The sequence below is a fragment of the Phodopus roborovskii genome, unplaced genomic scaffold, assembly GCF_943737965.1.
Source record: "Phodopus roborovskii unplaced genomic scaffold, PHOROB, whole genome shotgun sequence".
NCBI lineage: Eukaryota > Metazoa > Chordata > Mammalia > Rodentia > Cricetidae > Phodopus > Phodopus roborovskii.
In genome coordinates this window covers 54,493,106-54,520,457 of record NW_026126418.1, presented here as the reverse complement: position 1 = coordinate 54,520,457, position 27,352 = coordinate 54,493,106, and the positions used below count along the sequence as shown (strand labels likewise).

Here is a 27,352-nt window from a genome sequence, read left to right as displayed (position 1 = left end):
AATATTAAAGTAATAATAGGTTGTCATTTCATGCTGTGCCAAATTACTACCCATTGAGAAACAAAGTCATTTTTGAAAGTGCTTTGTAGGATTTTCCTCTTGATCATGAGCCTATACATGTATCCACTGAAAAATAGTGAGAAACCAAATTGAGGGGGTAACATAATTGAAGTCATTTTAGGAAAGTGTGCTCCTCTTTTTTTGGCTCAAGATATAGATAGGAAACTTGCTAAATATTATTGATATTTAGCATGCTAATGCTGTAAAATGAGTTCTTAATTGGTCTAAATAATAAACACCTGGAGTCAGATATAGAGGAAAATGCTGAGATCAGAAAGAAGGAACAAGCCAAAGCCACCCTTTTATCTTCTAGGCACCTCAGTGGACAAGAGAGCGAGTTCTTGTTTCTTCTTGCTTATATCCTCTCTCTGCCTAGCCATCTCATTTCCTGTTTTTGCCCAGCCATCTTACTTCCTGTCTGTCTATACAGACATCCAGGTCAGCTAGTGCCTAGCTCCATTCTCTGATCTTCAGACAGGGTTTATTTATACAAGCAAGATATCTAAAAAACAACAAAAAAGGTTGTAACTAATATAAGTAAAATTATATACAATAAGCAAGATACTAGTAAATTGTACTTACAAAATAGTTTGATGTTTATAGAAGCATACTTTTTAAAATACATTTTTAGTTAAAATATAATTACATCATCACTTCCCCCTCTCCTCTCTTTCCTGCAGTCCCCCATCAATTTCCCTTCCTCCAGCTCTTTCCATGACTTCCCACCTCACTTTCACATTAATAGCTTCCTTTTCTTTAACTCTTTATGTTACATACATGTAAGCATAAATATAAAGTTACAACCTACTGTGTCTTAATTTTGTTGTTTGTATATATGGTTTCAGGTATGATTCCTTTGTATTTAACTAGTTAGGGGATTTATTCCTGGGAAAGGCTAATTTTTCCCTATTTCTGCACCTGTCATTCTTTATCTAAGGTTAGAATCCTGTGAGATTTCCCTTTCTCGTTGATACTACTGTTGGTCCTATTTATGCAGTCACTTCCTGGTTCTTTGGCTCTTACAATTACTATTCCCTACATCACAGGAGCTGTGATGTAGATTTTATGTATTGGGGCTGGGCTCCCACAATCTATTGATTCTTCATTGTGTCCTTTTGAGTTTTTTTTTTTTGGTGATGGTCTCCATTTACTATACAGACGAGGCTTCTTTGATGATGGTTGGTAGCTATACCTATCTGTACATATAAGGATATAATTTAGAATATAGTAAGAAATTATGCTGATCTAGCAAAATAGTGGTAGTAGATTCTTTTCTAAGACCCATGGCCTTGGGAATCTGGCTATATTTTCAGTACCAAGCAGTATTTCCCTCCTATGAGGGGCTTGTAAGTCTAATCAGAAGGTTGTTGGTTACCATTGACATGTGAATGCCACTTATTACATCTTAGGGGATAGCTCATCATGCTGGTTATTGTTGTGGTTCATAGGAGTCACAGCTGGGTAGAATTAATTGCTTTCCTGCCTTGGCTTGCATAGGATTTTTCTGGGACTGTGGAAGCTGGACAAAAGGAAGGAGGTCTTTAGGTCTGATCCAATTTGAATTAGTAATGTGTGACAAAACTTTTTTTGGGGAGATTCAACACACATGTCTACCTTAAATAGGAATACCATGATAGACCACAATATTGGATACCACCAAAGTCCCGTTTGGTGAACCATGAGTTTTATTGGGATTAGGTACAGTAATATAGTGAACCACCAGTTTTATTGTTGTTACTTACATGGGTGACATGTTATTTAGCAAAAATGACTCAACGATAGCTGCATCGCCAAAGGGCACCAGCTCACAAAAGTTGGGAATGTGGAGTGCACCACACAGCCTGCAGGCACTTGGAGAAAGTCTTTTCCAAGTGGCTCTGTTGTAAGCTTCTTCCTGGTAGCTCTACTGACACCTGCTTCCTCTAGGTAGCTGGTCTGGTCTGCTTCTTCCTTACAGTTTTTGCTCTTAAGTCTTCCTTATAGCCTGGCTTGTTAGGTTTATGAGGGACTCTCAGCTTTATTGCTTACTCTGGCAGAGAGGGGCCTAGTGAATCTGGTCAGTTTCAGGGACTTCTTGATGCTCCTTTGAGTTGTTTGCTTTCCTGTTCAAGGAATTTCCTTGCAGGATGAAATGTTTCAATCATAGAGGTAGCTGTTAACACAACAATTAGATGGGTTGATTAATGGCTAGAATTTATTAATTTTTTTCCCTCTTCTGCTTGAAACAACTATGCTGTATGGACACAGATTATTTAGAAAGTTGTATCAAAAAGGGAAAAATTTAAAAAAAAGGTCAATTTTTTTTCTGCTTCATCTTCATTTCCTGGGTATTATCCTAGATGTCTTTCTTCACTACTAGCTCTAAAACCCTTTTAAACCCTTTTCTGTTCATTTGAAATATAAATAGGAAAGTTCATTGTTAATAAAATAAATACTATGGGCTGCCTTTTTGTTTTTGGTAAACCTTTGTCTTGGTGGTTACAAATCTGCTCTGAGCCCTGCACTATGCATGTTACCTAGTACAGGTTTAGGATGGGCCCTGTTTGCCCTCTGGGGGCTCACAGTTCCATGAGGGTAAAATGAAAACAAGCTGTTCATTTAACTTTGCCACTTGGAAATGAAGGTAAAGAGATTATGCAGGGAGTGGCCAGTGGAAGAAAGATCTGATTGACATTCTGTAGTCCTAAAAGCACTGTTATTTGAGGTGTTGGCCAGTGTTAAATTGCTCAGTAACTGCTGTAATTGTCTTTTCTGTTGAAGCTTTGACTCAAAAGAAATAATTTTCATTCATATTGTACTGATATAATACTCTGAAATATTTGTTACAGCAAGTTGATTATATTGATGAAAAAATTGGGCCACTCATAGGTTAAGTGACCGGACTTACAATTCTGTCCCAAGTGGCAATGCCTGGGCTTTTATTTAGAAATTATTGTTCATTGATTGAACAGCATATTTCAATAATTTGATGGAGTCTATAAAAAACTACATTAAGGAAAACTGAGTAGAGTTTACTGCCTCATATTGAATATAGATTTTATTTGTGCCTGGACAGGCTTGTAGTTAAATATTTTCTCACATCCGTTTTCATTCTTTCATCTTCTCTTAGAGATTATCAATGTTAACCAGAAGTAACTTTTCTATATAGCTAATCATAACCCTCAAGCTTTTGAACAGCAGCTAATAGGAGAATGGGCTTTGCCTACATCTCTTAGAAGACTGTGTACCCCAGCACTGGCTGCCCTGTGCTGCTAACAGCTTAGGGAGTCTGTTCAGAGTCTTTATTATGTACTTTGTATTATGTTTTATGTTTTCAGGAAAAGTACCATGAGAAAAACTATAAGGAATCTTGGGATCTAATTAATAGAGCCAGCCATGGCTGAGCATTTGACATTATAGGTTTATTAATCTGTTACTATATGCCTGCTTTTATCTAGCTCAGAAACATTGTTACTGTTTAATTTCTTTATGGATTTTATTTCTGTTCTTGCTGTTGATAATCTAAAAAATGAAGAATTGTGACATTTCTAAGAATATATGATGATTAGGTGACTAAGAGGAGACACATTCAGAATTTGTCAGTTTTCACATAGTATGGACACTTGATAGTTGTAAGAGGTTGTTGAGTGTGAAGTCAAAAAATAAGTATAAATGGAAACTACTTCTCTGCCAAATTAGATACACTTATGATTGTCTTGTGTGGGTAGAGGGGAGGGGTTAAACTATAAAGAAAGTTGCAGTACATGTTAAATGTGTATTTATGAATAGTATGTAAAAGTCACTATTTCTAGAATGATTTCTTTGATCTGCCTACCAGATAGTTTCACTTAGATGTGTCTTGGTACTTCCCATTCAAGAATGATGATTGACTTTTCCAAACCTGGTTTCCAATAAATGCAGCAGTTGTCTGTGTGATTGTTAACCTAAAATCAAGGATATGTCCAATGTTTCATTCTCATCAGTCCCCTTTACTGCTTCATTTTTTTTTCCAGGGTGCTCTCTTCAGGGAAAACCTAGGCAGAGTAATAAGTTCGATATCTTAGAGATACTCAAGTTAGTTACTTCCTTTCTACTGATGTTAGCTTTTAATTATGCATTTGTTAATGCAAATTATCAATTGGTCCATCTGCTGTAAAGTTCATGAAAGCCTGAGCAGTTAGTACTTGACACAAACAGGGCAATCAGTAAACTTGTTTGAATGAGTGAATAAATGAATGGGTGAATGAAATACTATATTCTTTTCTGATGTTTGGCAGTAATTTCATTCCTTCTTGATAAGCAGCAAGTGTGTTTCTAACCTGGAAACCTGATTTCTTGGCATTAAGGTACTGATTTGAATTTTAGTTTTATAGTTACAGTGGGGAGTACTTAAAGTCAGCCACCTTTCCATTTTGTGAGTGCTGATTGACTGATTTGTTTGGAGAGCTTTTATCTGTTTGTATGGATAACCAGGAATTTCCTTTGATTGTTTTGATTGCATATACTGTAACAAATTAAAGAAGCTTATTGTTGATGCCTCTGGTTTATCTTGTGTCTTTTGGTTTGTTCTAATGGTCATTTGTGGAGAAGTATATTAAAAATATATACTTAAAATTTGTTTATGAATTATTATTATTAATATTATTATTATTATTTGGTTTTTGTATTACCCATTCTTACCACATTAAATCTTTTTTAATCTTCATTTTGATTTGGGTATATAGCTTATTCTGATGTTCATTAGGAAATTTACTGAGTAGGCATAATACTTTCTATGATTAGAAGTAACATTTACTTGCACTGACATCTTTATCTCTGAAAGTTCTTATGTTTAAAGAAGATTTCAGTGATTCTTGTGTAAGAGAGGGACCGTATTCTGTAATGCCAAGGTTCTCTCATGGTATGGTAGGATTAAGCTAGCTTTTTGATGGATCATGAATAGTACTGGATGATTATCACAGGATGAAAATCCAGCAAACCACTGGTACAGATAAGTGGGTTGTCATTTCTGTTTGCTAGTGGCACTGTTCTCTGTAGAAATAGTGGCATCTGGAGTTTTCAAAACTCTTTAGCATTAGCTAACATATATTTTACTCAATTTAAAATTCTATCAGTTAGCTCTTTAGGAGTGACTTGTTCTCTATTACTCTGTGAATCTTTTCAGGCTGTGAGAAACGTGTCTGGATACTCATTTCCAGGGCACTACTACTTACTCAGTTGTTATATTCCTCTTAAATTTAAAGGTACTATAATACTGAAATTGTATTTTGAACTGCTAACAGATTCCTAATTGGAAGTAAGAACTAAGTCATCTGAATGCTGTTCTGTTAGGATCTATTTTGATTTATTCTTGTTGCTACATGTGGGCAGGGAAGTTTACAACAGGCCAAGTTTGTCACCAGGTTTTCTGGCCATCGTTCTTCCTCTTGTGTTTTCTTCCTAGTTTGTCTTTCCTGAGCACACACAAAACCACCAAGAGCATAATTTTTTTTTGTTTTGTTTTGTTTTGTTTTACTCTATGATCCTACTGCTTTCTAGAAAGGTGAGTGAGGTAATTCACTTGCTGGAAGTAGGAAATTTCAGAGGCTTTTATGAAAGCTGTGAAAAAACTAGAGCTGGAGTGACTTTACAACCAACAAAGTGTTTACAAGCACATTTAATCCTTAGAACTCACGAGAGAGAGAGAGAGAGAGAGAGAGAGAGAGAGAGAGAGAGAGAGAGAGAGAGAGGAGAAGAAATGAGAAAAAAGGCAGTTTGGGTGTGATGGTGCATGTTAGCAGTCCCAGCACTGGAGGGATTTGTAATCCCAGGTGGGTTCCTGAGATTTACAGGCTCACCTAGCTATCTTGAAGAGTTCCAGGCCAGTGGGAAATGACACGTTTGGAATGACTTCCGAGGTTGCCTCCTAACCTTCTTGCACATCTTCCTATACATGTATGCACACACCCATGAACATTGTTAGAAACCCTGGTCTGAGAATTGGATTTCTTCTCGCTGTTTTGTGCTGCTTTTTTTTTTTTTTTTTTTTTTTTTTTTAAAGGCAATACTGCCCTCTGCTGTTCAGAAGCCGATTTCAGCTCCCATCTTCCCCATTTCAATTGCCTGGTTATGCTTAGACTTAAAACCTTTTCAAGTAATAACTTAAAATTTATTTTACTTGCTGGCTTTGAAGCCCATTTGATCAGGTAATTTGGAGTTATTTTAGCATCAAAATTTATTTATTAACACCTGTTAGGTGATATTCAAGCATTTTTTTTATTTTTTTTTTAAATAATTCTTTCTTCTGGTTATAAGGAAAGTGTTCTTAATCCTTGTCTTAAAAATATAATCCATTGAGTCATTGTCAACTTTTAAAAAGCTAATTCATCCTTTCTTTCACCTTTGTAACTGATGTGTCATTTTTCATTTCATTCTGAATATGAATCGTAATTTCTTTTGCCTGTGTTTTTTCTTCACAAGCACGCCTTTCATATAATGATAGAGGTAAGATGCATTGCTGTTTGCTTATGGTTGTGAAAGCTCTTATGGACACAAAACATTTGTCTTTAAAGTTTTGTTCTTACTGTTGTTTTACTTTGTAATCTTTATAGTTTGTCTACATTTTTATTATAAAAGTCCCCTCTTTTGTATCCAAATATGATTCATTCGACATAGTAAAAGCATTTTGTTTTGAAGGATTGTTAACAGTATTTATACTTATTGAAGATATAATGTATAAAGAACTATTTCAGCTGAACAGAAGATAAAACCTAATAAGGTTATTAACCCAGAAACCCAGTATTTGTAATTTTTTTAATAGTATTTCATGTATTTAAAATCAACCTGCACTCATTTAAATGAGATGACTTTTGGTTTAGCTCATTATCTTTTAACTTAAAAATCTTCATTTTCCAAGAGCATCTCTAGCAAATGAAATTTTTAGCTTTAGAAATGGCACCTTTAATAAATCTGTTGTTGCCTGGAAGGTTGAGGCTGTTTGGATTACAGTATATACTTAATTGTGAAGTAAGCAAAATTGATCACAGATAGCTTGCTGCTTCTCTTGAACAGTGTCCCAGCATTGGGTATAGTTATGTCACTGGGTAGGTGCCTGGGGCAGTGGGGCTTTACCAGTAACTACAATTTCAGTATGTATTTTGATGTCTTAAGAAGGAATGCACAATCAGAGCCATCTTCTTAGTTTTATGCATTGAATGGTTGTTGAAAGAGCACTGGGAACTCAAAGGGAGAGTCTCAGAAAGTCTTAGTCCTTACAGTTGTTGCCCTCTGGGTGCTTATGTGCAGCTAGGCAAACCCATACTTTCCGGATAAAATAATTTATGACGTGGAAATTCCCATTTGTCTCCTCAGGTTCATGTTTAATGATAGCAAGTCCTCATTCCTAGAAATAAATAATGAGTTTTTCTAATTAAATTGCTGTAATGATGCTGATAAACTGTGAATAATCATTTCTAAAATTTTATATAATAAGTAAAACTTAGATTTTTAGGGTGATACAAAACTTCATTCTGGCAATTTCTTAAGAAAGAAAAGGGGTATATCAATGATATTATGTATTGTGTAGTTATTTTATTATGAAGCTGCTTTTTAGGCCAATCTAAGTGTGTTTATGAATATTAAAGTATACTCAAGACTAACTCAAAAGGTTTGATGTTATAAAAATGAGCCTTTGGAGATAATTTTCTTCCTTTTCAAAAATTGGCCAGTGTGTTTTTTTAATTTAATTTTTTAATACTGTTAGGAAATTTTGACAAGTGTATGTTTTACATCAATTGATGGTAGAACTTTAATTAAAATTGTAGCATTAAATGTTGATTCACAATTTCTCTATGAAATAAAAGTATGTTATGATATTTACTAAGGAAAGCATTGTAGCATGTAGGAACTTTAAAGTTTATCTGTGCATCTGGAAAACATTTAATATACTTTGAGCTACTGTTATTTTAGTAATTTGAGATGTCATAGGCTGTGGTTGGTGCCTCTTTGAACACAGAATGGATATGTGTAAGTCATCTCTAGAAATATTACTGGTCAGTGTATAAGAAAAGCTGTCAGATCATAATATTTAGAGTTGTGTTGCCCCTTCTTTTCATTTATTACTTGAAGATTTTATTTTAGTTTTACTGCTCTGAAAAACTGATCCTTGTCTTTTCTATTTAGTTATTTCTTTGTAAATTTGTACACTTGAACCTTTCAGATTGGGTGTTTTCTTTCCCTTTGGAAGAGCAGTATTTCCCTTTCCCTCTCTGATCATCTCAGTCTACCTGTTCCTATCAGTAGACTCTTATTGTAGGCAGAAGGCAGTTAAAGAATGGTAAGAGTGATTCTAGCAACAATTCTCCAGAAAAAACACAGCTTCCCCTCCTTGAGAATCACTGTGAGCCTGGCTTTTCTGTAGGGTCTGTAGACAACCTCTTTGGTCTATCACTCTGCTAAACAGAAGCCCTTAGGGTTTATTAACCTTTCATATTTTTAGGTAGGAATAGCAATGTTTGTAGGCATTTCAAACATACATGACTTCAGAATTAGACACAGGACAGGAGTTTTCAATCCTTTAAGTAAGGATTGCCTAGAAGTTGCATTCTTTTTCCATATAATACTTTGCACTGTTCCTTTGCTAATTCTTGTTACAAATTTTTAGACTCACAAATACCCTAATGGCTGAAGGATGCCCACAGGGAGTTGAACATTGTAAAGATGTAAAAAGTGAGAAGAAAGTTAGGGTGAGATGCAGGGGTCTTGGATAAAATGCCACTTTCAAGTATCTGAAGTACCACCAGGAGCCTGTTCTTGCCACAGAAATTTTAATTCCTTCTTATAGAACTTAAATAACCCTTGAAACATTTGTTACTTTTTTCTGTTGACTTCCAGAGGGTTCTTACTCTTGCTTTAAGTTGCAGAGAATAAACTGATAGAGCACTTTCAGCAAAGGGTTGCCATTCTATTAGTGTTTGAAATTTTCTTTGGTATTCTCATTTTTTTTTTTAAATGCATTATACTGGCCTTATTTTAAAAATTCATCATAGTATCACTCTTGTCTTTTATTCACTATTCCATGTTTCCAACTATAACTACCACATTCCTAGATTTTTATATGTACTTTGTTTTATTTTTCCTGTCAGTTATCCCCAGGACATGATTTTTATTTCTGATCAGTTACTATCTTGAAAAATAAGAATGAACAAATAAACAGTTTGTCTATAGAAACATTTAAGGGCTTTTTGCATTTTATGTACTTGTTTAAAGTGACTGGGTACTACAAAATTGATGAAGAAAAAGTTAATATTAAACAGCCACTAAAGAAAGTAGTAGATTTTGACATTTTTCTTTGAGAAATCACTATATTTTGCTGTTTTGCTACTTTTCATAACCGTATCCTGTAATAGAGTATAAGCTGGATGAAGCCAATTGCATACTATTAAGAGTGTTCTGAAGTTCACAGAAAGTCTTGGGAACAATGGTTAGACTGGCTGCTCAGTTTTTTCATCTGCTCTTCCTAAGTAGCAGCACTGCTAATATTGTAGACGATGCCTGCTTAGTGGTTTCCGCTAATGCCCCAGAAGCTCAGTTTTTTTAGGCTGAAAGTTAAAGTCACACTGACTTTACAGTTACTTGCCTGTTCACAGTTCTGTCAGTGTGTTCTTTAGTACACTTAACTTTTTTTTTCTCATTTCAGAATCAATGTCTTATGTTGTGCTTATTTACAGTATTGTTATTATTTATCTATAGGACCCAGGACCACCCCCACCTTCCCCATTATTAGGTTTGAAGCCATTGCAGCTATTAGAAGTTAAAGCAAGGGGAAGATTTGGTTGTGTGTGGAAAGCCCAATTGCTCAATGAATATGTGGCTGTCAAAATATTTCCGATACAGGTATGTTTACTGAAGTTCTCTAATCTATCTTCCTATGTATTTTTAAAACTGTAACTGGCTAGAAGATTGTATCTCATAAACAGCCTGAAAGCACAAACTGTATGTTCTAAAGTAATTGTGAGAGTGAGGAAAGTATTCTCAGTCACATCTGAGAAGCAGAATGCTTTAGCACATCACTTGGGCTTGTTGTCAATAGTGGAGTCATAATAAATGTACATGTAGTTAATAAAAACTAAAGTCGAGTATTCCAGTCAAAAATAACCTCACTGTCTGACTGGTTGTCTTAATATCCCCTTCACAAGAAAGAGCAACAGATTATGTGCTTGGCTTTTGAATACCTGTTTGGAGCTACTTGACTAGATCTTGACTTCTTTTCATTGTACTTTGAGTGTTTATATGTAATTATTTCAGTTTTTATTGGTAATTTCTGAGAGGCAGTGATTCAAGTTTCCAAAGTATTGGTTGACTTTGTTTTTCCTTGAAATGCAGCTGAACTTCTTATGAAGTCCTGACCTACTGCTGCTGCTTTGCTCCATTGCTGGTTGACTTTAGGGCTTCCATCTTCCCCTTTCTCTGGTAACACACCCCTGCGGCTTTGAAGTTTTAACTATACCTCCTCAACCTCCATCACTACAAAGTTACTAAGAGTCTTAGCCTTCTCACCATATCTAAAGCCTATCCCATAGAGCCTTTCTTTATCTTGGCAGCACTGTAGCTCTTTCAGAAAGAGAAGTGTTCTGTTGTGCTAAGATTTGTAGGAAGCTCTGTAGAAGTTACTTCGATGTGTGAGGATTCTTAACAATTGAAAAGAATATGGATATTAAGAGTAGAAGCAACAGTAGCCGCCCTTTTATTTTACATGTTGGGTGTTCATATGATATATGCAGTGAGCACTTAGTAACCAAGAAAATCATTCCTTTACTGGAGAATTGAATGATTTTATAAAAGTCAAAGGAAAAGCCAGAATTTGAACCAATCTTGGATCCAGAGATTTCCTTACCATTACATTATAGTGTAGCTCACTTTTTCATTGCTCTTTCATAGTGAAAGAAACTAACTTTTTGTAAGTATACAGTAGCCATAAATAACCTGTAGGAATGAATAATTGGTAGCTTAAAAACATTAGGTATTGTTAGCTTAGGGTGGGAGTGAGGGTGGGTCAGATTGAAGAGAGGCTGTTACCTATTTAAGGTGGTCATTCCATATAGTGCTTGCAGTAACTTATGTAGAATGTGTTACTGTTTAAGATACAGAAACACAGTTTTTAAAATATTATTATTATTTTTTTTATTAATACCCTTGTTTGTAAACTTAGTAACACAGAAAAAGTAGATTTTGAGGGAATTGGGTAGGATTCCTTAAATATCAAGGATTTATTATGTATTATTGTTATTACCTCTTACAGATTTCTTTTATAAAAAAAGTAACAAAAGATTACTTGTACTTAGCTTATTTTGTTGTTGTGTCACTTATACTTAGCTTATTTGGTTATTGTTTTAGAACTTACTCAGTAATCTCAAAATGAGTAGTTTTCTTGTACTTTTTGACTTTTTGTGTTCTTACCATACTTTTTTTTTTTTTTTTTTAACTGTAGGACAAACAGTCCTGGCAGAATGAATATGAAGTCTATAGTTTACCTGGAATGAAGCATGAGAACATACTACAGTTCATTGGTGCAGAAAAGCGAGGCACCAGCGTTGATGTGGACCTGTGGCTAATCACAGCATTTCATGAAAAGGTAAAATACTTAGTTTGTTAAGCTGGACTTGGCCTACCTACAAAATTGTATTTCAAGAGAACAGTATGTTATCACAGTTGATTAATATTTGATCCAAAATATATATCACTCATGAATAAATATATTACAAAATTACTTTAAGGAAAGAACAACTTTTTACGTAACCCACTAATCATAGAGCAACCCCTAGCCTTTGATTTTCTGTGCTGCAATTACTTTTCTTAGGTACTTTAGAATAGACAGTGTTCATTGTTTGCCATGTATTACTTACGATATAGTGTGATTTTATGAGCCCTGATTTTTTGTCTTTTCTTTTGCCTTATAATTCTTTAACAATGAACCCATAGTCACTAACTTCGAATTATTACCAAAGCACATGTGCTTTTGCCTCAATTTTCAGCTACAATTTTTTTTTTTTTTAAAGAAAATTCTATGTAGCACATGCTAGCCTCATCTTTTTGCTTCATCTTTGTACATAATCCTGGCCAGCTAAGATCCTTGGTTTGTATCATGAGTGTCATCCTTGTTAAGTTGTAGCTGGCTTTATATTTTATATTTTCACGATCATAATATCTTTAGACAAGATTTTGGGTGGGTGTCCCCTACCCAAAGACAAATAAGGTCAATACATATAAGGTCCTTGTGTGGAGGTTTATGTTTATTTTAGAGTCTTCCTTAGTTGCTTGCCTGCCTGCCTGTTTTTCTTCCTTCCTTCCTTCCTTCCTTCCTTCCTTCCTTCCTTCCTTCCTTCCTTCCCTCCTTCCCTCCTTCCCTCCTTCCCTCCTTCCTTCCTTTTTTTGGGGGCGGCGAGGGGCTTGTTGTTGTTGTATTGTTTTTGTTTGAAGCTGTAGCTCACTGATTTGGCTGGCCAGTGTGTTCCCAGGGATCTCCTAGTCCTCCTAGTACTGTGTTACAGGCTAATATGGGTCTGAAGATCTGAACTCAGGTCTTGATGGTTATGTGCCCATGAATTCATTTCCTAAGGAATATTCTGTATGTTAGTGGTTGTTTATTGTTTTAGTGTAGTCCCATAATGTTTTGCTTTTAAGATTTAATATTTTTTTTCTAAGACTTTTAGCTAGTCTGTTTAGTCTGTTTTTCTTTAAACCTTCTGAAGTCGGGGAAATTAACTTATTTTGGTAATAAGCTTTTAAAAATCAGTATTTTGTGGTTCAGTTTTCATTAATGTGAATTAGAAGGAAATTTGAGTAGCTCTAGTTATTATGTACTGAAAGAATGCATTGCCTCCATATCCAAAGAAAAGTTTCCATTTATGTAAAACGTTCTTCAAGAGCTCATGGGTGTTTTCCCCCCTCTCTTTTCTTTAGGGTTCACTGTCAGACTTCCTTAAGGCTAATGTGGTCTCTTGGAATGAACTTTGTCATATTGCAGAAACCATGGCTAGAGGATTGGCATATTTACATGAAGATATACCTGGCTTAAAAGATGGCCACAAGCCTGCAATATCTCACAGGTAGAGCAAGATTTGTATTGTCTTTCCATTAAGCTCATATGTTTCTTATTTAAATTTAATAAATTTAAACTTTATTTGAAGAGGCAAAGATTTTTATTTTTATAAATTAGGTTTGAGATTGACTAGGATGTACATGTGAAATTTAATGATCTCATGTTTTAATTTGTGTAATTTTTGAAACCATGTTTGAGAATAAAGGTGTATTCTCTGTCTTAAAGGAAAAATGCTTTTAACTCAAAATTTTAATTTAGTATAAAGGCAGTTTTTGATAGCTATGTGATGATGAAATTAAGGCTAGACTAAGCATTTTCTTTGTTTTCTGGATGAGTATACATTCATTCCTTCAGGTAAAGTGGAAGGAGAAATAACTGAGGCGAGAGCTGTCCAATGAAGGAACGGTTACCATATCTTGAAAAGGAAAAGGGTTTTTGGAAAACAGATTTAGTTTGCCATTATTTAACTTCCTTGTTACCAGATTCTGATTTTGCAAACCATGAATGACTTCTTCAGAAAGGGCTCCACTTTCTTTCATCTTCCTTAGTGAGTCTCCCTTATATTAATATATTCAAACTAATCCCTCAGTCCTCCCCAAAGTTGCTATAGGGACCCCGAAAATGTTTTGATACTGAAACCAATTGGTTTGTGGAGTATTTGACTCTACTTCTATCTTATTGTGGGTCAATATGATGACATATAAGTGTAATTGTTGGTCACCGCATAGACATGCTTGCTGGAGTTGTCTTTAAGATGAACTGGATGAGGCAGATGTGTAGAAAGACTACTTTGCAGCATTACAGCTGATAGACTACTTTGCAAAGTATTGGGCTATACTTTATGGTAAAAGGCTCTGTGTGTTCTGTATTCCCAGAGGGGCTTTCCTACAGTGGTGAACATGCAGTGGACCAGTGCAGTGAAGGGCCATTCTGAAGTGGGAATCTTTACTAAAGGCTATTAAAATTTTGTTTTTCTTAAGTTTCAGTTTCTTTGGGAGTTTGTAACTATAAGATCTGAAATGTTCCCATTACTTTAAAGAAATATTAATTTTATGATTATGTGGGAGTGCCATAGATGATATGTATTTCTGGAATGGCTGTTGTAAAACTACTTTATTGGGAGGATTCCTTCTCGCTTCTGTGAAGACAGTTTTGTCACTCCATCTGTGTACTTTGGCTAGATTGGGACTCTTTCTTTGCCTTTCCTAGTTTTAAGTAACTTTATTTTTTATAGCATATTCTCCTTATATTCAGTCAAAATTTTTAAAAGATAACTTATTTAAAATAATTTTTTATATTTGAAGGGACATCAAAAGTAAGAATGTGCTGTTGAAAAACAATCTGACAGCTTGCATTGCTGACTTTGGGTTGGCATTAAAGTTTGAGGCTGGCAAGTCTGCAGGTGACACCCATGGACAGGTAAGAATGGCCAATATTAAATGTGACTCGAAAATAATAAGCACATTTCTTACTTTAGATCAATACAGTAGTTGGGGTAGGGACTGAGTCATCATCTAATGAAGAGTGACATGTTTTAAGAAGGCAGCATTTTTACACTGCTATCCACTCAGCATTAGGCAAACACTAGAACAACATTTTTCTGTGACAGGATTGTCTTGGTTTTTTTTTTTTTTTTTAAATAATTAGTCATAGAAGAATCCAGTTCTTAATAATAGTTTCTGGTTTAGAGAGTTCTTAATATTAACTCAGTTTTCATTGTTTAATTCATTACCCTAACAGTGTAGGATAATGGGTCACTTCTCACTACAGTGTACTAAGCTCTCCTTCCCATTTTTCTATATAATAGTTTCTTGTTCCTGGCTCTTTATTAACTCTTTAATGAATTTAAGTTTTTTCTTTGAATTATTCCTAGACTTTAGATCTCCTGAAAAGACTGGAGTGAGTTGTCTAACTCCAGTTATGATTTGAATAAATAGATTTAGCATCATTTTGGTAGGCCAAAGGAGAGGAGAGTACCCATGCATTTTATTCACAGAAAAATGTGAGGCTAGGCAAGATTTTTCACTTGTATAAAATCACCTTTTTTATAAGAACACTTTAGGGGCAGGAAGATGGTCAAGGAATTAAGAGTGTTTCCTGCCTCTGCAGAGGACCAAGGTCATTCCCTGGCTCAGGATGCTCAGAAATGCCTGTGAGTCCAGCTTAAGGGGATCCAGCTCCCTTTTCTGGAATCTGTGGGCGCCCATAATCATATGTGCTTAAAAAACCTCCCTGTAGTATAGATTTTTCTTTGAGCCTCCAACTTGCAAAAAAACGACACAGAAATTTATTATTAATTATGAAAGCTTGGCCTTAGCTTAGTCTTGCTCCTGACTAGTTCTTGTAACTTAAATGAACCAATGTCTTTAATTACATTCTTTTACGTGGCTTGGTTACCCTTACTCTGTACTACCATCCTGCTGGCTGGCAACCCTCCTTCCCAGATATCTGTCTCCAGAAGTACTACCTAACCTCTTCCTGCCTAGCCAGTGGCCATTCAGCTCTTTATTAAACTAATCACAGTGACACAGTGCTAACAAATATTCCACAACACCTCCCCTGCATCTTAAAAATGAAATACGACATTTCCTACAAAGCTAAACGATTCTGTCTTTCAAGCCATTTGAATTATTTTGGGTTATTTTTGAGTTTTCTTTCTCTTTCCATATCTTGATTCCCCAGGGACATAGCTGTGTACAGCCATGACACATTCAACAGTTTGAGATTTGGTTCAAGGTTATGTCAGCAATTGTAGAACACTAGAAAAGCCAATGTGAATGAGAATAGAGACAGTTTTAGGGAGAATACTAGTAAAAAATGGAGTAGGAAGCCTAGAGAAAAATTTCTGTGCTTATTGTAATGATTGCCAATCACAGGACAGTATGTGTAGAATAGTTTCATTTTTTTGGTGTCATACCAAAATTAAAATTATTAAATATATATTTATATGTATTTATTATGCACAAATAAACATTTATTAATATATTTATACAAATAAATATGTTAATATATATTTTAATGCTGAGGCTATCTCTTTATTTTATTATTCATTCATCCATTCATTTATTTAATTTTATGTATGAGTGTTCTGAATGTATACCTTCCAGAAGAGGGCATCAGATCCTATTGTAGATGGCTGTTAGCCACCATGTGGCTGTTGGAAATTAAACTCAGGACCTCTAGAAGAGCAGTCAGTGGTCTTAACTGATGAACCATCTATCTAGCCATCTTTATTTTATTTTGTTTTTGTTTTTTTTTTTTTTTTTAAAACATCATTCATGTCATCTTTTAATGCTTTACAATTGGGTTACAAGATTCGACTAAGTTATTACCTCCATGAGTGAAGAGTTTCTCTGCTACCATACCACCTTTGTTTCATAAAACAGGATATCTTAGAGTAAAATTAGATAAGCCATAGTCTCATAATAAAAGAAGTAACTTTGGATGGTGTAAGTTTGCTTGTAAGTGAAAAAGGCTTTGAGAGATATTCAGAAAATAGTCAAAATGTTATGGCAGAACAGCAAGGACCAGATAGTTACTTTGTGTTGTGATAAAATTATAGTTTTACTGATCTGTCTTTTTTTTAAAAACTGTTGCTAAATGTGCAAATAATTACCAGTCTTGATCAAAGATCACTTGCCATTCATTACCTAAGGATGAAAAACACCCATGTCTAAGCTTCTTTCTAGATCTATCTAAATGTACTACTATAGTCTACCTAGGTGGTTCATAAAATCTTTTAAGCATTCACAATAAAAATGTAATCAATACCAACTAGCACTAGTTGTTGTAGCTTAGTAACCACAATTACAATACTGCAAAATACCCAGTTGTGGGGGACAAATATAAATAAGATCTCTAAGGCAGAAGAATTCATGAATAAATAAGACTTTTTACAAGTAGAATTTAAAAAAATGTGTTTCTGGCTAATTATTTTTAGATCATCTTAAATGTTTATTAGTGAAGCCCCAAAAAGAGTGTTTTCTAAAGATGTATCTTAAACTGTATGCAGAGTGCTTTGTTTCCTCCATACAATCCTTCCCAGCAAACAACTATTTAGTTCTTTATGATTGCATCCATGAGTGAGGACAAGTTCTGTAAACCTGTGTCTGTTGGGAGTATCCAGAAACCTTCTTAATAAAAAGACCCTATGGTGTTATAATCATAATTCATTACTTTATCCTGGATAAATAGACCACATTTGGTTTTCTTTCTATAAAACCATAAACAAAAACATTAGTTCATAAAGTCAATGAGTATGTTTGCTTTCAAAATCTTTTTCAGGTTGGTACTCGGAGGTATATGGCTCCAGAGGTGTTAGAGGGCGCTATAAATTTCCAAAGAGATGCATTTTTGAGGATAGATATGTACGCCATGGGATTAGTCCTGTGGGAACTGGCTTCTCGTTGTACTGCTGCAGATGGTAAGGGAAAAAAACATTTTTTTTTTAAAGTATATATGCCACATTTATGAAAGGGATTACACAAAAAGGTAAATTATTCCATTTTCTTTTATGAACTTGAAAAGACACAGAAGGAAAGGTGAATTTTGGGGGACTGGACATGAAGTGACATTTGACATTTTGGAGGTAGAAGTAGGTCAGATAGCACATACTACAAAAGAAAAATATGAACTTCAGTGTGAGCCCTTCATATCATACTGACCCAGTGATGCTGGCCCTATTGGAATACACAGTTAAGGTGGAGAGAGAACTCCACAAAGTGAGATAAGTATGCATGACCTGTTCTGGGACCTGGTATATAAGGCATTCCGTAACTATACTAGGGTACAGTCATACCTGAGGTGGTGGTGTAGAATTAAGAGTTACTTGGTGGGGCTTGGGGTTACCAGGGCATTTTTATGACAAAAGAAAAGGTTAGATGCTGATTTTTCTTAAATGCCTTGTATGTGCTCTAAAATACTTAAAAGTAGGCTATCAAAATCAGGGCCAAAGGGAAAGTGAACCACATTGATAAAGTAAGTGCCTTAAAATTTGTGCTTAGTTGTTAGTTAAAATCTAACATTTCTCAAACTTTAGTGTGCATACCAAACTCCTAGGGATCTTGTTAAAAATAAGTCTCTGGAGGCTGGGAAAATGGCTATTATTAAGAGCATTGGTTGCTCTTCCTTTATGGGCATCAGTCATGGCTATGGTGCATACATGCAGGGAAACCATCATCCACATTAAAAAAAAATTAGCCTGGAATAAGTCCTGAGAAGTCTATGCATTTTACAAACTACCAGTTGATTGATGCCAGTGTTGTTGATCTGTGAACCAAAGATTGAAATTTTAAGGTGGTAGTACTAAGTCACTAGAAGTGTTAAGTATTCCTTCATCTATCCCAAGGTCTCACAGGGCTGGGGAAATGGTTTAGTGGGCAATCCTCATGATCTGATGTTGATCTTGGGTCTCATATGGTGAGAGTGTAGCCTACCTTTCCTTGCAAGTTGTACTCTGACCTCTATATGTATGCACACACAAGTACACACACACACACAGTAAGTTTAGTAGTAATAAAAGATGGTTCCTAAAGCACTTGTACAGGGCTGGGCCAATGCCTCTTAACAGTTCATATTATGTTTGAGGGATTTGGTACATTTTTATATTTCCCACAAGGCTCATTTTGTATATTTACTCTCTTGACAGTGACACTGCCAAGTAGTGACCTGTTGTGTCAAGGGAAGAAACTATATAGATTAAAATAACACATTCAGACAAGTCATATTTCAACTCTACTATATAATAGTCAGATACCTTTGTGCAAAATCTCATAACTTTCTGAGCTATCTTATTTACAAAATACAGCAAATGTCACCTTCACTTGGAGATGAAATAACAGTAAAAGTACAGGTGTGTTTTTCTGAATAAGAATCTATTGAACATCAGTTATTAACTCTTACATGCACATTCTGTCTTTCTGAGATCCAAGAAAAACAAGTTGTTTATGTTATTGAATACATTTTGTCATGAGGGTATATTTTGACTTGGTGGGAATTCTGGTTAAAATATGATTGTGAATTGAATATAAAAATAAGCAGCATTATAAGTAATGTAAATATGCTTGTTAGAGACGACAGAAAATTGCAAAGTGCTTTAATTCTTCATGTAGAACATTTGCACACACCACAGGTAAGTATAATAGGTGGAGGCACTGAGTCTCCAGAGGTGCTAACACTTCTGAATGTTAGCATTCTGATAGGAATTGCTGGAAATGAGCTTGTGAAGAGGATTTATAGCTTTGGTTTCTAAATACTGACAGTTCATATATGGATACAGGCATTCAGCATATGTATTCCAAAACAGCCTGTGAAGATTATCAAGATTAAGATTTCAGAGCCAGCCAAAACTATTTAGTCTGACTCTGTCCTAAACAAATAGCTATTGAAAACTCCTAAAAACAGACCTTCTGATTTCTCACAATTAGATTCTGGTCCCCTCGTGATACAAGTAGTATGTCTGGGGTCCATCATTCCTCATTACAGCGTTGTAGCATTGGAGAAGCTTGTACTACTCAGGAAGGATTAAAACCATTTTCTTCTTCTTACATTTCAGGACCTGTAGATGAGTATATGTTGCCCTTTGAGGAGGAAATCGGTCAACATCCGTCTCTTGAAGATATGCAGGAAGTTGTTGTGCATAAAAAAAAGAGGCCTGTTTTAAGAGATTATTGGCAGAAACATGCAGTAAGTTTATACACCTTTTCAAGAAAACAACTTTCAGGAGAATAGTGTTTCTGTTCTGTGCATATTTCTCTTCTGGGAAGGCAATTTACACACAGCTGTTTTGTATTGGAGTTCAGAGGCAGAATTAGGGTTTTGTCTGAAGTCACAAAGCCTTGCAGAGAAGGTTCTTCTCTAAGCAGTCTAGTTAAGTTCAAGCAAGTATCTCCTACTTTGAAAGCTCCATGAGGAAACAAATGCCTGGCCCATGGAAAGCTCAATAGCCTTGCTGATCATTCATTACCTTCTAACAATGCCATTTAAACACTTATTAAGCACCATGTTTTCTCTACACCATGAAGTCTTATTAATTTCTTCAGGCATTCAAGACTTCACTTTACAGTTAGATCAGGCTGAACAGCATAGATTTGTGCTAGTAATTTGGTTAGTTTTACTAGAAACCCAAATAGAAATAAGTAACTACACCCTAAAACCAGAGATTCAAGGGTGGCCTTTTAATTTTAAATACAGGGGAGAAATGCTGGTATCTACTAAGAAAATGATTAAAAAAATTGGTATCCACATTAGACTTGGTTGTGAGTCTACTTGAAAAGGTCAAGCATTGAAAGGTCAGATTTATCAACACTGGATATATGAAACTTAAAAACATATGTATGTTATAGGTGCCTAATGCTTGGAAAAGTGACTTATTTTGCTGGTAAAATAAGTCAATAAAAGTTTTGATCCAGCCATGGTATCTCACATGCTTGAGGCAGATGGATCAAAAGTTTGAGACTAACCATGATGAGTCCAAAGTGAGTGCTGATCAAGAAACTGTGACCCAAGAAAATAGCTATTTCGTTATGACATTGTTAGCCTGTTTCCTATCAGGAAATAATAGCTGTTATGTTTGACTATTCTTTTCCTTGTAGGGAATGGCAATGCTCTGTGAAACGATAGAAGAATGCTGGGATCACGATGCAGAAGCCAGGTTATCAGCTGGATGTGTAGGTGAAAGAATTACCCAGATGCAAAGACTAACAAATATCATTACTACAGAGGACATTGTAACAGTGGTCACAATGGTGACAAATGTTGACTTTCCTCCCAAAGAATCTAGTCTATGATGGTGGCACCATCTATGCACACTGAGAATTGGGACTCTGTACTGGAGCTGCTAAGCTAAGGAAATTGCTTAGTGTATTTTCTGTGTGAAATGAGTAGGATGCCTCCGGGACATGTACGCAAGCAGCTCCTTGTGGACCGCAATGGCTCTGGGAGACTTACTGCATCATCTGCAGCACAGATATGAAGGGGAGTCTAAGGGAAAAACTGCAAACTATAAATGTACAAGAAGAATGTGGCTCTCTCCAAATCAAGGATCTTTTGGACCTGGCTAATCAAGTATTTGAAAACTGACGTCAGATTTTAATGTCTGTCAAAAGACACTAATTCCTTAAATGAACTACTGCTATTTTTTTTAAATCAAAAACTTTTCATTTCAGATTTTAAAAGGGTAACTTTTTATTGCATTTGCTGTTGTTTCTATAAATGACTATTGTAATGCCAACATGACACAGCTTGTGAATGTGTAGTGTGCTGCTGTTCTGTGTACATAAAGTCATCAAAGTGGGGTACAGTAAAGAGGCTTCCAAGCATTACTTTAACCTCCCTCAACAAGGTATACCTCAGTTCCACGGTTGCTAAATTATAAAATTGAAAACACTAACAAAATTTGAATAAATCAATCCATGTTTTATAACAAGGTATTACAAATTCACTGTGTTATTTAAGAAAAAAATGGTAAGCTATGCTTAGTGCCAATAGTAAGTGGCTATTTGTAAAGCAGTGTTTTAGCTTTTCTTATACTGGCTTGTAATTTAGGGAAAACAAAGTGCTGTTTTTGAAATAGAGAAAAAAAAAATGGTGTCACTTATCCCCCCACTCCCCCTCTTCCTTTCATCTTATATCCAGGTCCCAAAGTATTGCATACTTAAATAGTACTTTTTTCTTTAAAGTGTGCTGTGTTTGGGAAATATTTGAAAACATAAAGCATGATTTAGAAAATTTTAAGTGAGCTATGACACTGGAAAGCTCTTCATTTTATCTTTTAAAATAGATTTTTTTTCCTATTTATATATATAAAATTGTGGTGTATTTCTTCTTTTACCAAACAGTGTGTGGGATATTCTTATCACTGTTTTAGGATCACCTCAGGAAGTGTCATTACTCAGAATTCCTCACTCTGCTTTGAGACGTGTAACTATCACTATGCTGTGTGGTGCCATCTTGTCAGAGTAATATTTGATGTCTGTGATATGAAGAGACTTATCTTAGGATAGAGATACTGACTTTTAAGCACAGATTTCAGATATTACTGCTTTAAATCAAATCAGGGATAACAAGTTGAACTTACAACTTAAAATATGCAATGACATTTAGAGGTAACCAGTGGTGGTATAAGGAACACAGCCTAGCCTTCCCCAAGTTACTTTACAGCTAACTCTATAGATAGTTCATGCCTTATCCTTGCTAAGAAAATGGAATTGATGGCAAGTAGGTGCCAGAGTGCTTTTAAAAACAATATAACATTAGAATATAATTGGCTTCTTCCTCAAACTTATACAAGCCCAAGTGAAAGATTAATTCCCTGAATTTTTAGATTACCAACAAACAGCCAGTATTATATACATTTTTGTTGAGTCACTTTAACATCCATACATTAATTTTATAAACTTTTTACATGTTACTAGCAGGAGCTCACTGTGAATGCATTATTTTCAGATGGTTAAGACATCATACACTACATTTTACATAAAATGTGCACTAATCTCTGGGAAGACTAAATTAATTATAAATAATACATAGGTCAACAGCAGGGAGGGGAGAGTAATACCATTTGTGTCTGAATGCCACACCCCATTGAGAATTTTGCGTTATCTATGTACCCAAGGTTTTCCTGTATTCCTAAAATTGCCCAGTTCAGTATTCACTGTTCTGATTTCTACATATTTGACCTTCCAAATTCTTGATTTAGGTTTGCTTTCACTTGTCAACTAATCAAGGAAAATCCTAAGAGAATGTGCATACAAGAAAATTGTTGATCTCCATAAACAAATTTCTACTGACTGTAAACATTCAACCTCTTTTTAAAAAAGTGATAAACAAGGGATATTGTGACTGTCTGGCTTAGGAAAGCACTATAGACAAAATGTTATCAAGACTGGTTCATGATAGAAAATGCTTTGTCTTCATGCTAGGGAACCTTTTTTATTTTAGAAATCTTGGGTATTGTATTTCAATCTAGCTTATCAATTTTAAAACTTGTATTCTCTTGAGAACTACATTAACAGAAAGCCTTTTTTCTAAGCAGTAAAATAAGAATGTTCCAGTGACTACCTGTCCTCATACCTAGTCTTGTTAAAACTTTCTTTTGCAGGGCATTTTAGTGTTTGGTTTACAGTAAGTGCAGAGTGGGCAGATAAAAAACTTTGAGCTAGGGACACTGAAAAAGGAGGATCAAAGAATGATAAGGATGTTTTTGAGGGAGATGGCAAACTTAGACCCCTGTAACTTTGTGTATGGTGCTCCTCTTAATGTCTTGTACTTTGCCTTTCTGATACCCACCAGAACTGCTGCTCTTACTCTACCTTGCCCAGATCTCCTGTGAGAAATGCTTTATGATCAACTGCCATAGGACTGATGGATTAACCAGTGTTTGAATTTATTTGAAGTCTATCTATGCCCTGCAGATCTTGTATGTATTTTAGATGCTAGAGTTTTAGCATGTGATTTGTGATTCTTGTTTGGACGTTTTATTACAGGTACCTTGTGAATTCCAGAACAGAGACTGTGCCTCAATGATTGGTCCCATGAACTTGCACTATCTTTTGTGGTGATATTCTGAAAATACAACCAAGGAAAAACAAAGTCCAACACATTTGGATTTAAAACTAGAATCATAGATCACAAAATTAGGAAAACATCGCTTCTGTCCCCTTTTCTTATCCTTAATAGTCACGTTCAAGTAAAATTCAAATGGTTGGGAACAATCCCTTAACAGATAGATGGTAGTTTAGTGGAATAGACTGATTACTGTTTTTTTAAAAAAAAAAATGCTTCATCAGATATTTTCCAGTTTCTCTTTTTTACTTTTTTGAAAAATTACTTTTTAGGAACATTTGGTATAATGTGCATAAAATTATTTACAATTTATGGACAAAGATACAAGTAGCATCTTGATTAAACATCATTTACCTCAGATATTCAACCAGCAGTACGTTTTTTATGCAGTCTCAACCCGTATCTCCCTATTTGTTACCTCTCAAAATATTGGTAAACGATTACTTTAGCTTTACTCTGTATTTCTTGTCAGTGTTTTGGGCACAGGTTGTTGTACTACTGTCATATTGTACTTGCTATTTTTTTTTTTCTGCAAGTATTTAATGGAAAGCTAAAAATGAAAAAAAAATCCCCATAAAATCCCACCTTGAATAAGTGATTGTTAAATATTGTACAAATAAAATGTATGCTATCCCCATTCCATTCCCCATGTTAAATAAAAAAATGAATATGGTATTATTTGTACATGCAGTTTTTCTTTAGCTATGTATGTTCTTCAAGAGAGTAACAGTTTTCCAATTTACAGTTGAGGTTTCTGCCTTGAGATTTTCAAGGATAGTCATGAAAGCAGAGACGTTTATGAATTAGTGCATTTTCCTTTCACTGTTGTCTAATCAAGACTGTCTTTCTACCCTGTGTCTGTGTTGGTTCTTACTGCCCACGGAAGGAATGCAGAGCTTTGTTGGTAAAGCCAGTGCATTGATCAGATTCTGTGCTCTTAGGACAAAGGTGAAGGTGACACTTAGATTACTGCTTTCAAAGAACCCACATTGTCATCCAAGTCAAATCAAAGGGCAATGGTGGAATATGCAGGACTGCTACACTGCTACAGAAATGCTCTTTTCCACAGCACATTCTGCAATGTCTAATTCTTAAGACATTACTCAGAGATATGTGTCTGCATATAAATCAGAGATGTCTTTTAAACAAGATCAAAGTTTCAGTAGGCCACAGGGAAGAAGCCTAAGTCCTTTCTGGTTGTTCTTCCGTCTGTTGACCGAGGGAACTCTTGAGTTGATTTATATTTTTCTTCATTGAAGAGAATCCTCAAGTAATACTTTCTGTCCACATTCATTTTTATTTATTTATTTTTTTTTTTTAAAAAGACAACTCAGGCTAGTTTGGAACTCTTATTTAGGCTCCTACAAGTAGATACTCATCTTGTTTTCACCTCTGAAGCTATGGAATTACACATTACAGATACATACTTTAATACCATTTTTAGTAACTTATGCTCTTCTTGATTAGATTTAATAATGTAGTTTAAGCAATGAGATGAAACTAGCTAACAAACTTGCAATGTATACCTATATTTGCATATCCTAAATGGTTACTACTGCCTCATTTTTATCAGTTTTTAAAAATAAAAATTTACCTTACCTGTTTGTCACCCAGCCAGGAAAGCAGAGGACTTAGCTTGTAAGCAGCATCTAAGTAAGTGTGAAATTCTCATTGGAGAAGGACTTTTTTTTTTTTTTTTTTTTTTTTTTGGAGACAGGCTCTCACTATGTAGCCCAGACTGGCCACAAATGCTTGATTCTCTTTTGATTGACAAGTCTCCTACATGTTGGGACTATAGACTTGTCCTGTTGCTACATTTTTTTTTAAAGGAAAATTTTGCTTTTATTCAGTAGTAATGCTACCACGTTAAATATTTTGGAAAAAAAAAAGTGTGGACTATGTCATGAAATCACTATGCAAATGTTAGACTTAATGAGATAGGGCTGGGAGAAAGCATTAAACTATACAAGGCTAAATATGTTTTAGGCTGCATAAGAAAGTAGGGTTTTACCTGAGGTAAGGAATGTATTGTAGAACTTTAGTTTTTATTAATATAGGCTTTAGTGTCAGTCAAACCAAGCTTCATTCTAGGGGACACCAGCAGACATTCCCACACTGTGATCCTGGGACACTACTACTGGTGTGTTAGTTTTCTAATCTGTTCTGCAGTTAAAGTCTTTATAAATTGCACACAGATGGGTGATATATTTTATAAATTATAAATATAAAATATAAGTATAAATTATAAATAAAATATTACTGTGACCAAATATGCAATGCAATTTTCCTGAACAAATGAAGCTAGTGAATGACTACACCTCAACCTCTGTTACTTTTAGGTTTATGAATCTATGATGTAGACCTCTGATTGACATTCTGTTCTTAGGGAATTCCTTTTTGAAGCGAGCAGCTAATATTGCAAAATACTTCTATTTGTGGAAGCAGTTTCCCTGAAATCCTTTAAGATACGTTAGATGGCAAATTCTGATCCCTTCTGAACTAAAGTAGATCCAGAATGTACACTTAAATCATCAATATGTACTATCCCCAAGATAGTTACGTTTTATTATTTTGAATTGCTATTAGTGTAGTGCAATTTACAACAACAGGATTGTGTATATGTATAGTCATGATTCAACACATAAGTCAGGGTAATAAGTGCAGGTTTCTCAAACAGTATTTACAAAGGAATGTAATAACATATCTTGTTTGATAGAGGGCAGTAGCATTTAGTTCTTTACAGAAATGTACTTAAAATGTTCACAGCCAACTTAGTGAGGACGTTGCCCATTGCCTGACATCTGTAGGGCAGTTGGAGTACTTCTGTAGGGCATTCATAATTTGAGTATTATCCAAAAGTAGTTTCACTAGCTGGTATTCTCTCTGTGAATTGACTGAAGTTCTTTCCATGGGTTTTATTAATTCCAATTGTTGTAAATGCTCAAATGCCTGAAAGATAAAAAGATGCAGCTTAGATGAAAGGGGAAAAATGCAATCCAGGATAGTTACTCGTTTTACCCAGTTGTGAAACAGGCAGGTTAAACAGAAATCAGCACATTTGAACCATCTTTCCCCAAATGCACCTCTATATACTTGAATTTATGTTAAAATCTTTTTTATTTTATTTAAAAATATTTTTTTCAAGACAGGATTTCCCAGCTGTCCTCAAATTCAAGAGAGATACACCTGCCTCTTCAAGTGTTGACATTAAAGGTGTTCAACATCACACCTGGGCTCTAAAATATTTTTCTTAATACATTCCAACTTTGTTCAAGACAGACAGGGGAGGAAGAAAGAGAACATGAAAGATACCAATAGTGTTAAAATAATTTTTAGGGAATGGGAATTTAGCTCAGCAGTATAAAGTGGTGGCCTAGCACCAGTAAACAAAACAAAACAAACAAACAAACAAACAAAAATGGTAGTTCCCCAAACCGCAAGTCTAATCAAATCCATAAAAACAACATTGTCAATTTTATCCGAACCTTAACAATAATAAGGTTTTATTTTGAGGCTTATTCTCTATCACAGTTTCTTCTTCTTTTCTAGTGGTAAGTGCTGGATACTGCACCTAAGTTTTACTCATGTTCAGCACCTATTCCACTTGGGAGATAATAGAGCTCCAGTCCTTTGACTACTACTTTGATATAAAAACCTAAGAATCTAGTTAAG

The 27,352-nt window shown here is 35.0% G+C and overlaps 2 protein-coding genes across 6 annotated transcripts in view; one reads left to right on the top strand and one right to left on the bottom strand.

The window, feature by feature from the left end:
* Acvr2a (activin A receptor type 2A) overlaps nucleotides 1-21,365 on the top strand; it is a 69,657-nt gene extending 48,292 nt beyond the window's left edge. The window contains exons 5-12 of one of the 2 annotated variants that reach the window (XM_051184727.1): nucleotides 6,499-6,522; nucleotides 9,769-9,912; nucleotides 11,507-11,650; nucleotides 12,979-13,124; nucleotides 14,422-14,536; nucleotides 17,402-17,540; nucleotides 19,671-19,801; nucleotides 20,710-21,365. In XM_051184727.1, the coding sequence (XP_051040684.1) occupies nucleotides 6,499-6,522; nucleotides 9,769-9,912; nucleotides 11,507-11,650; nucleotides 12,979-13,124; nucleotides 14,422-14,536; nucleotides 17,402-17,540; nucleotides 19,671-19,801; nucleotides 20,710-20,904 (1,038 nt within the window). In that variant the 3' untranslated portion in view covers nucleotides 20,905-21,365. The remainder of the gene's footprint in view (nucleotides 1-6,498; nucleotides 6,523-9,768; nucleotides 9,913-11,506; nucleotides 11,651-12,978; nucleotides 13,125-14,421; nucleotides 14,537-17,401; nucleotides 17,541-19,670; nucleotides 19,802-20,709) is intronic. The other variant, XM_051184728.1, reaches the window with a different exon arrangement.
* Nucleotides 21,366-23,905: 2,540 nt separating this feature from the next.
* Nucleotides 23,906-27,352, bottom strand: part of Orc4 (origin recognition complex subunit 4) — a 37,765-nt gene continuing 34,318 nt past the window's right edge. For all 4 annotated transcript variants that reach the window (XM_051184729.1, XM_051184731.1, XM_051184730.1 and 1 more), the window contains exon 14: nucleotides 23,906-26,629. In XM_051184729.1, the coding sequence (XP_051040686.1) occupies nucleotides 26,441-26,629 (189 nt within the window). In that variant the 3' untranslated portion in view covers nucleotides 23,906-26,440. The remainder of the gene's footprint in view (nucleotides 26,630-27,352) is intronic.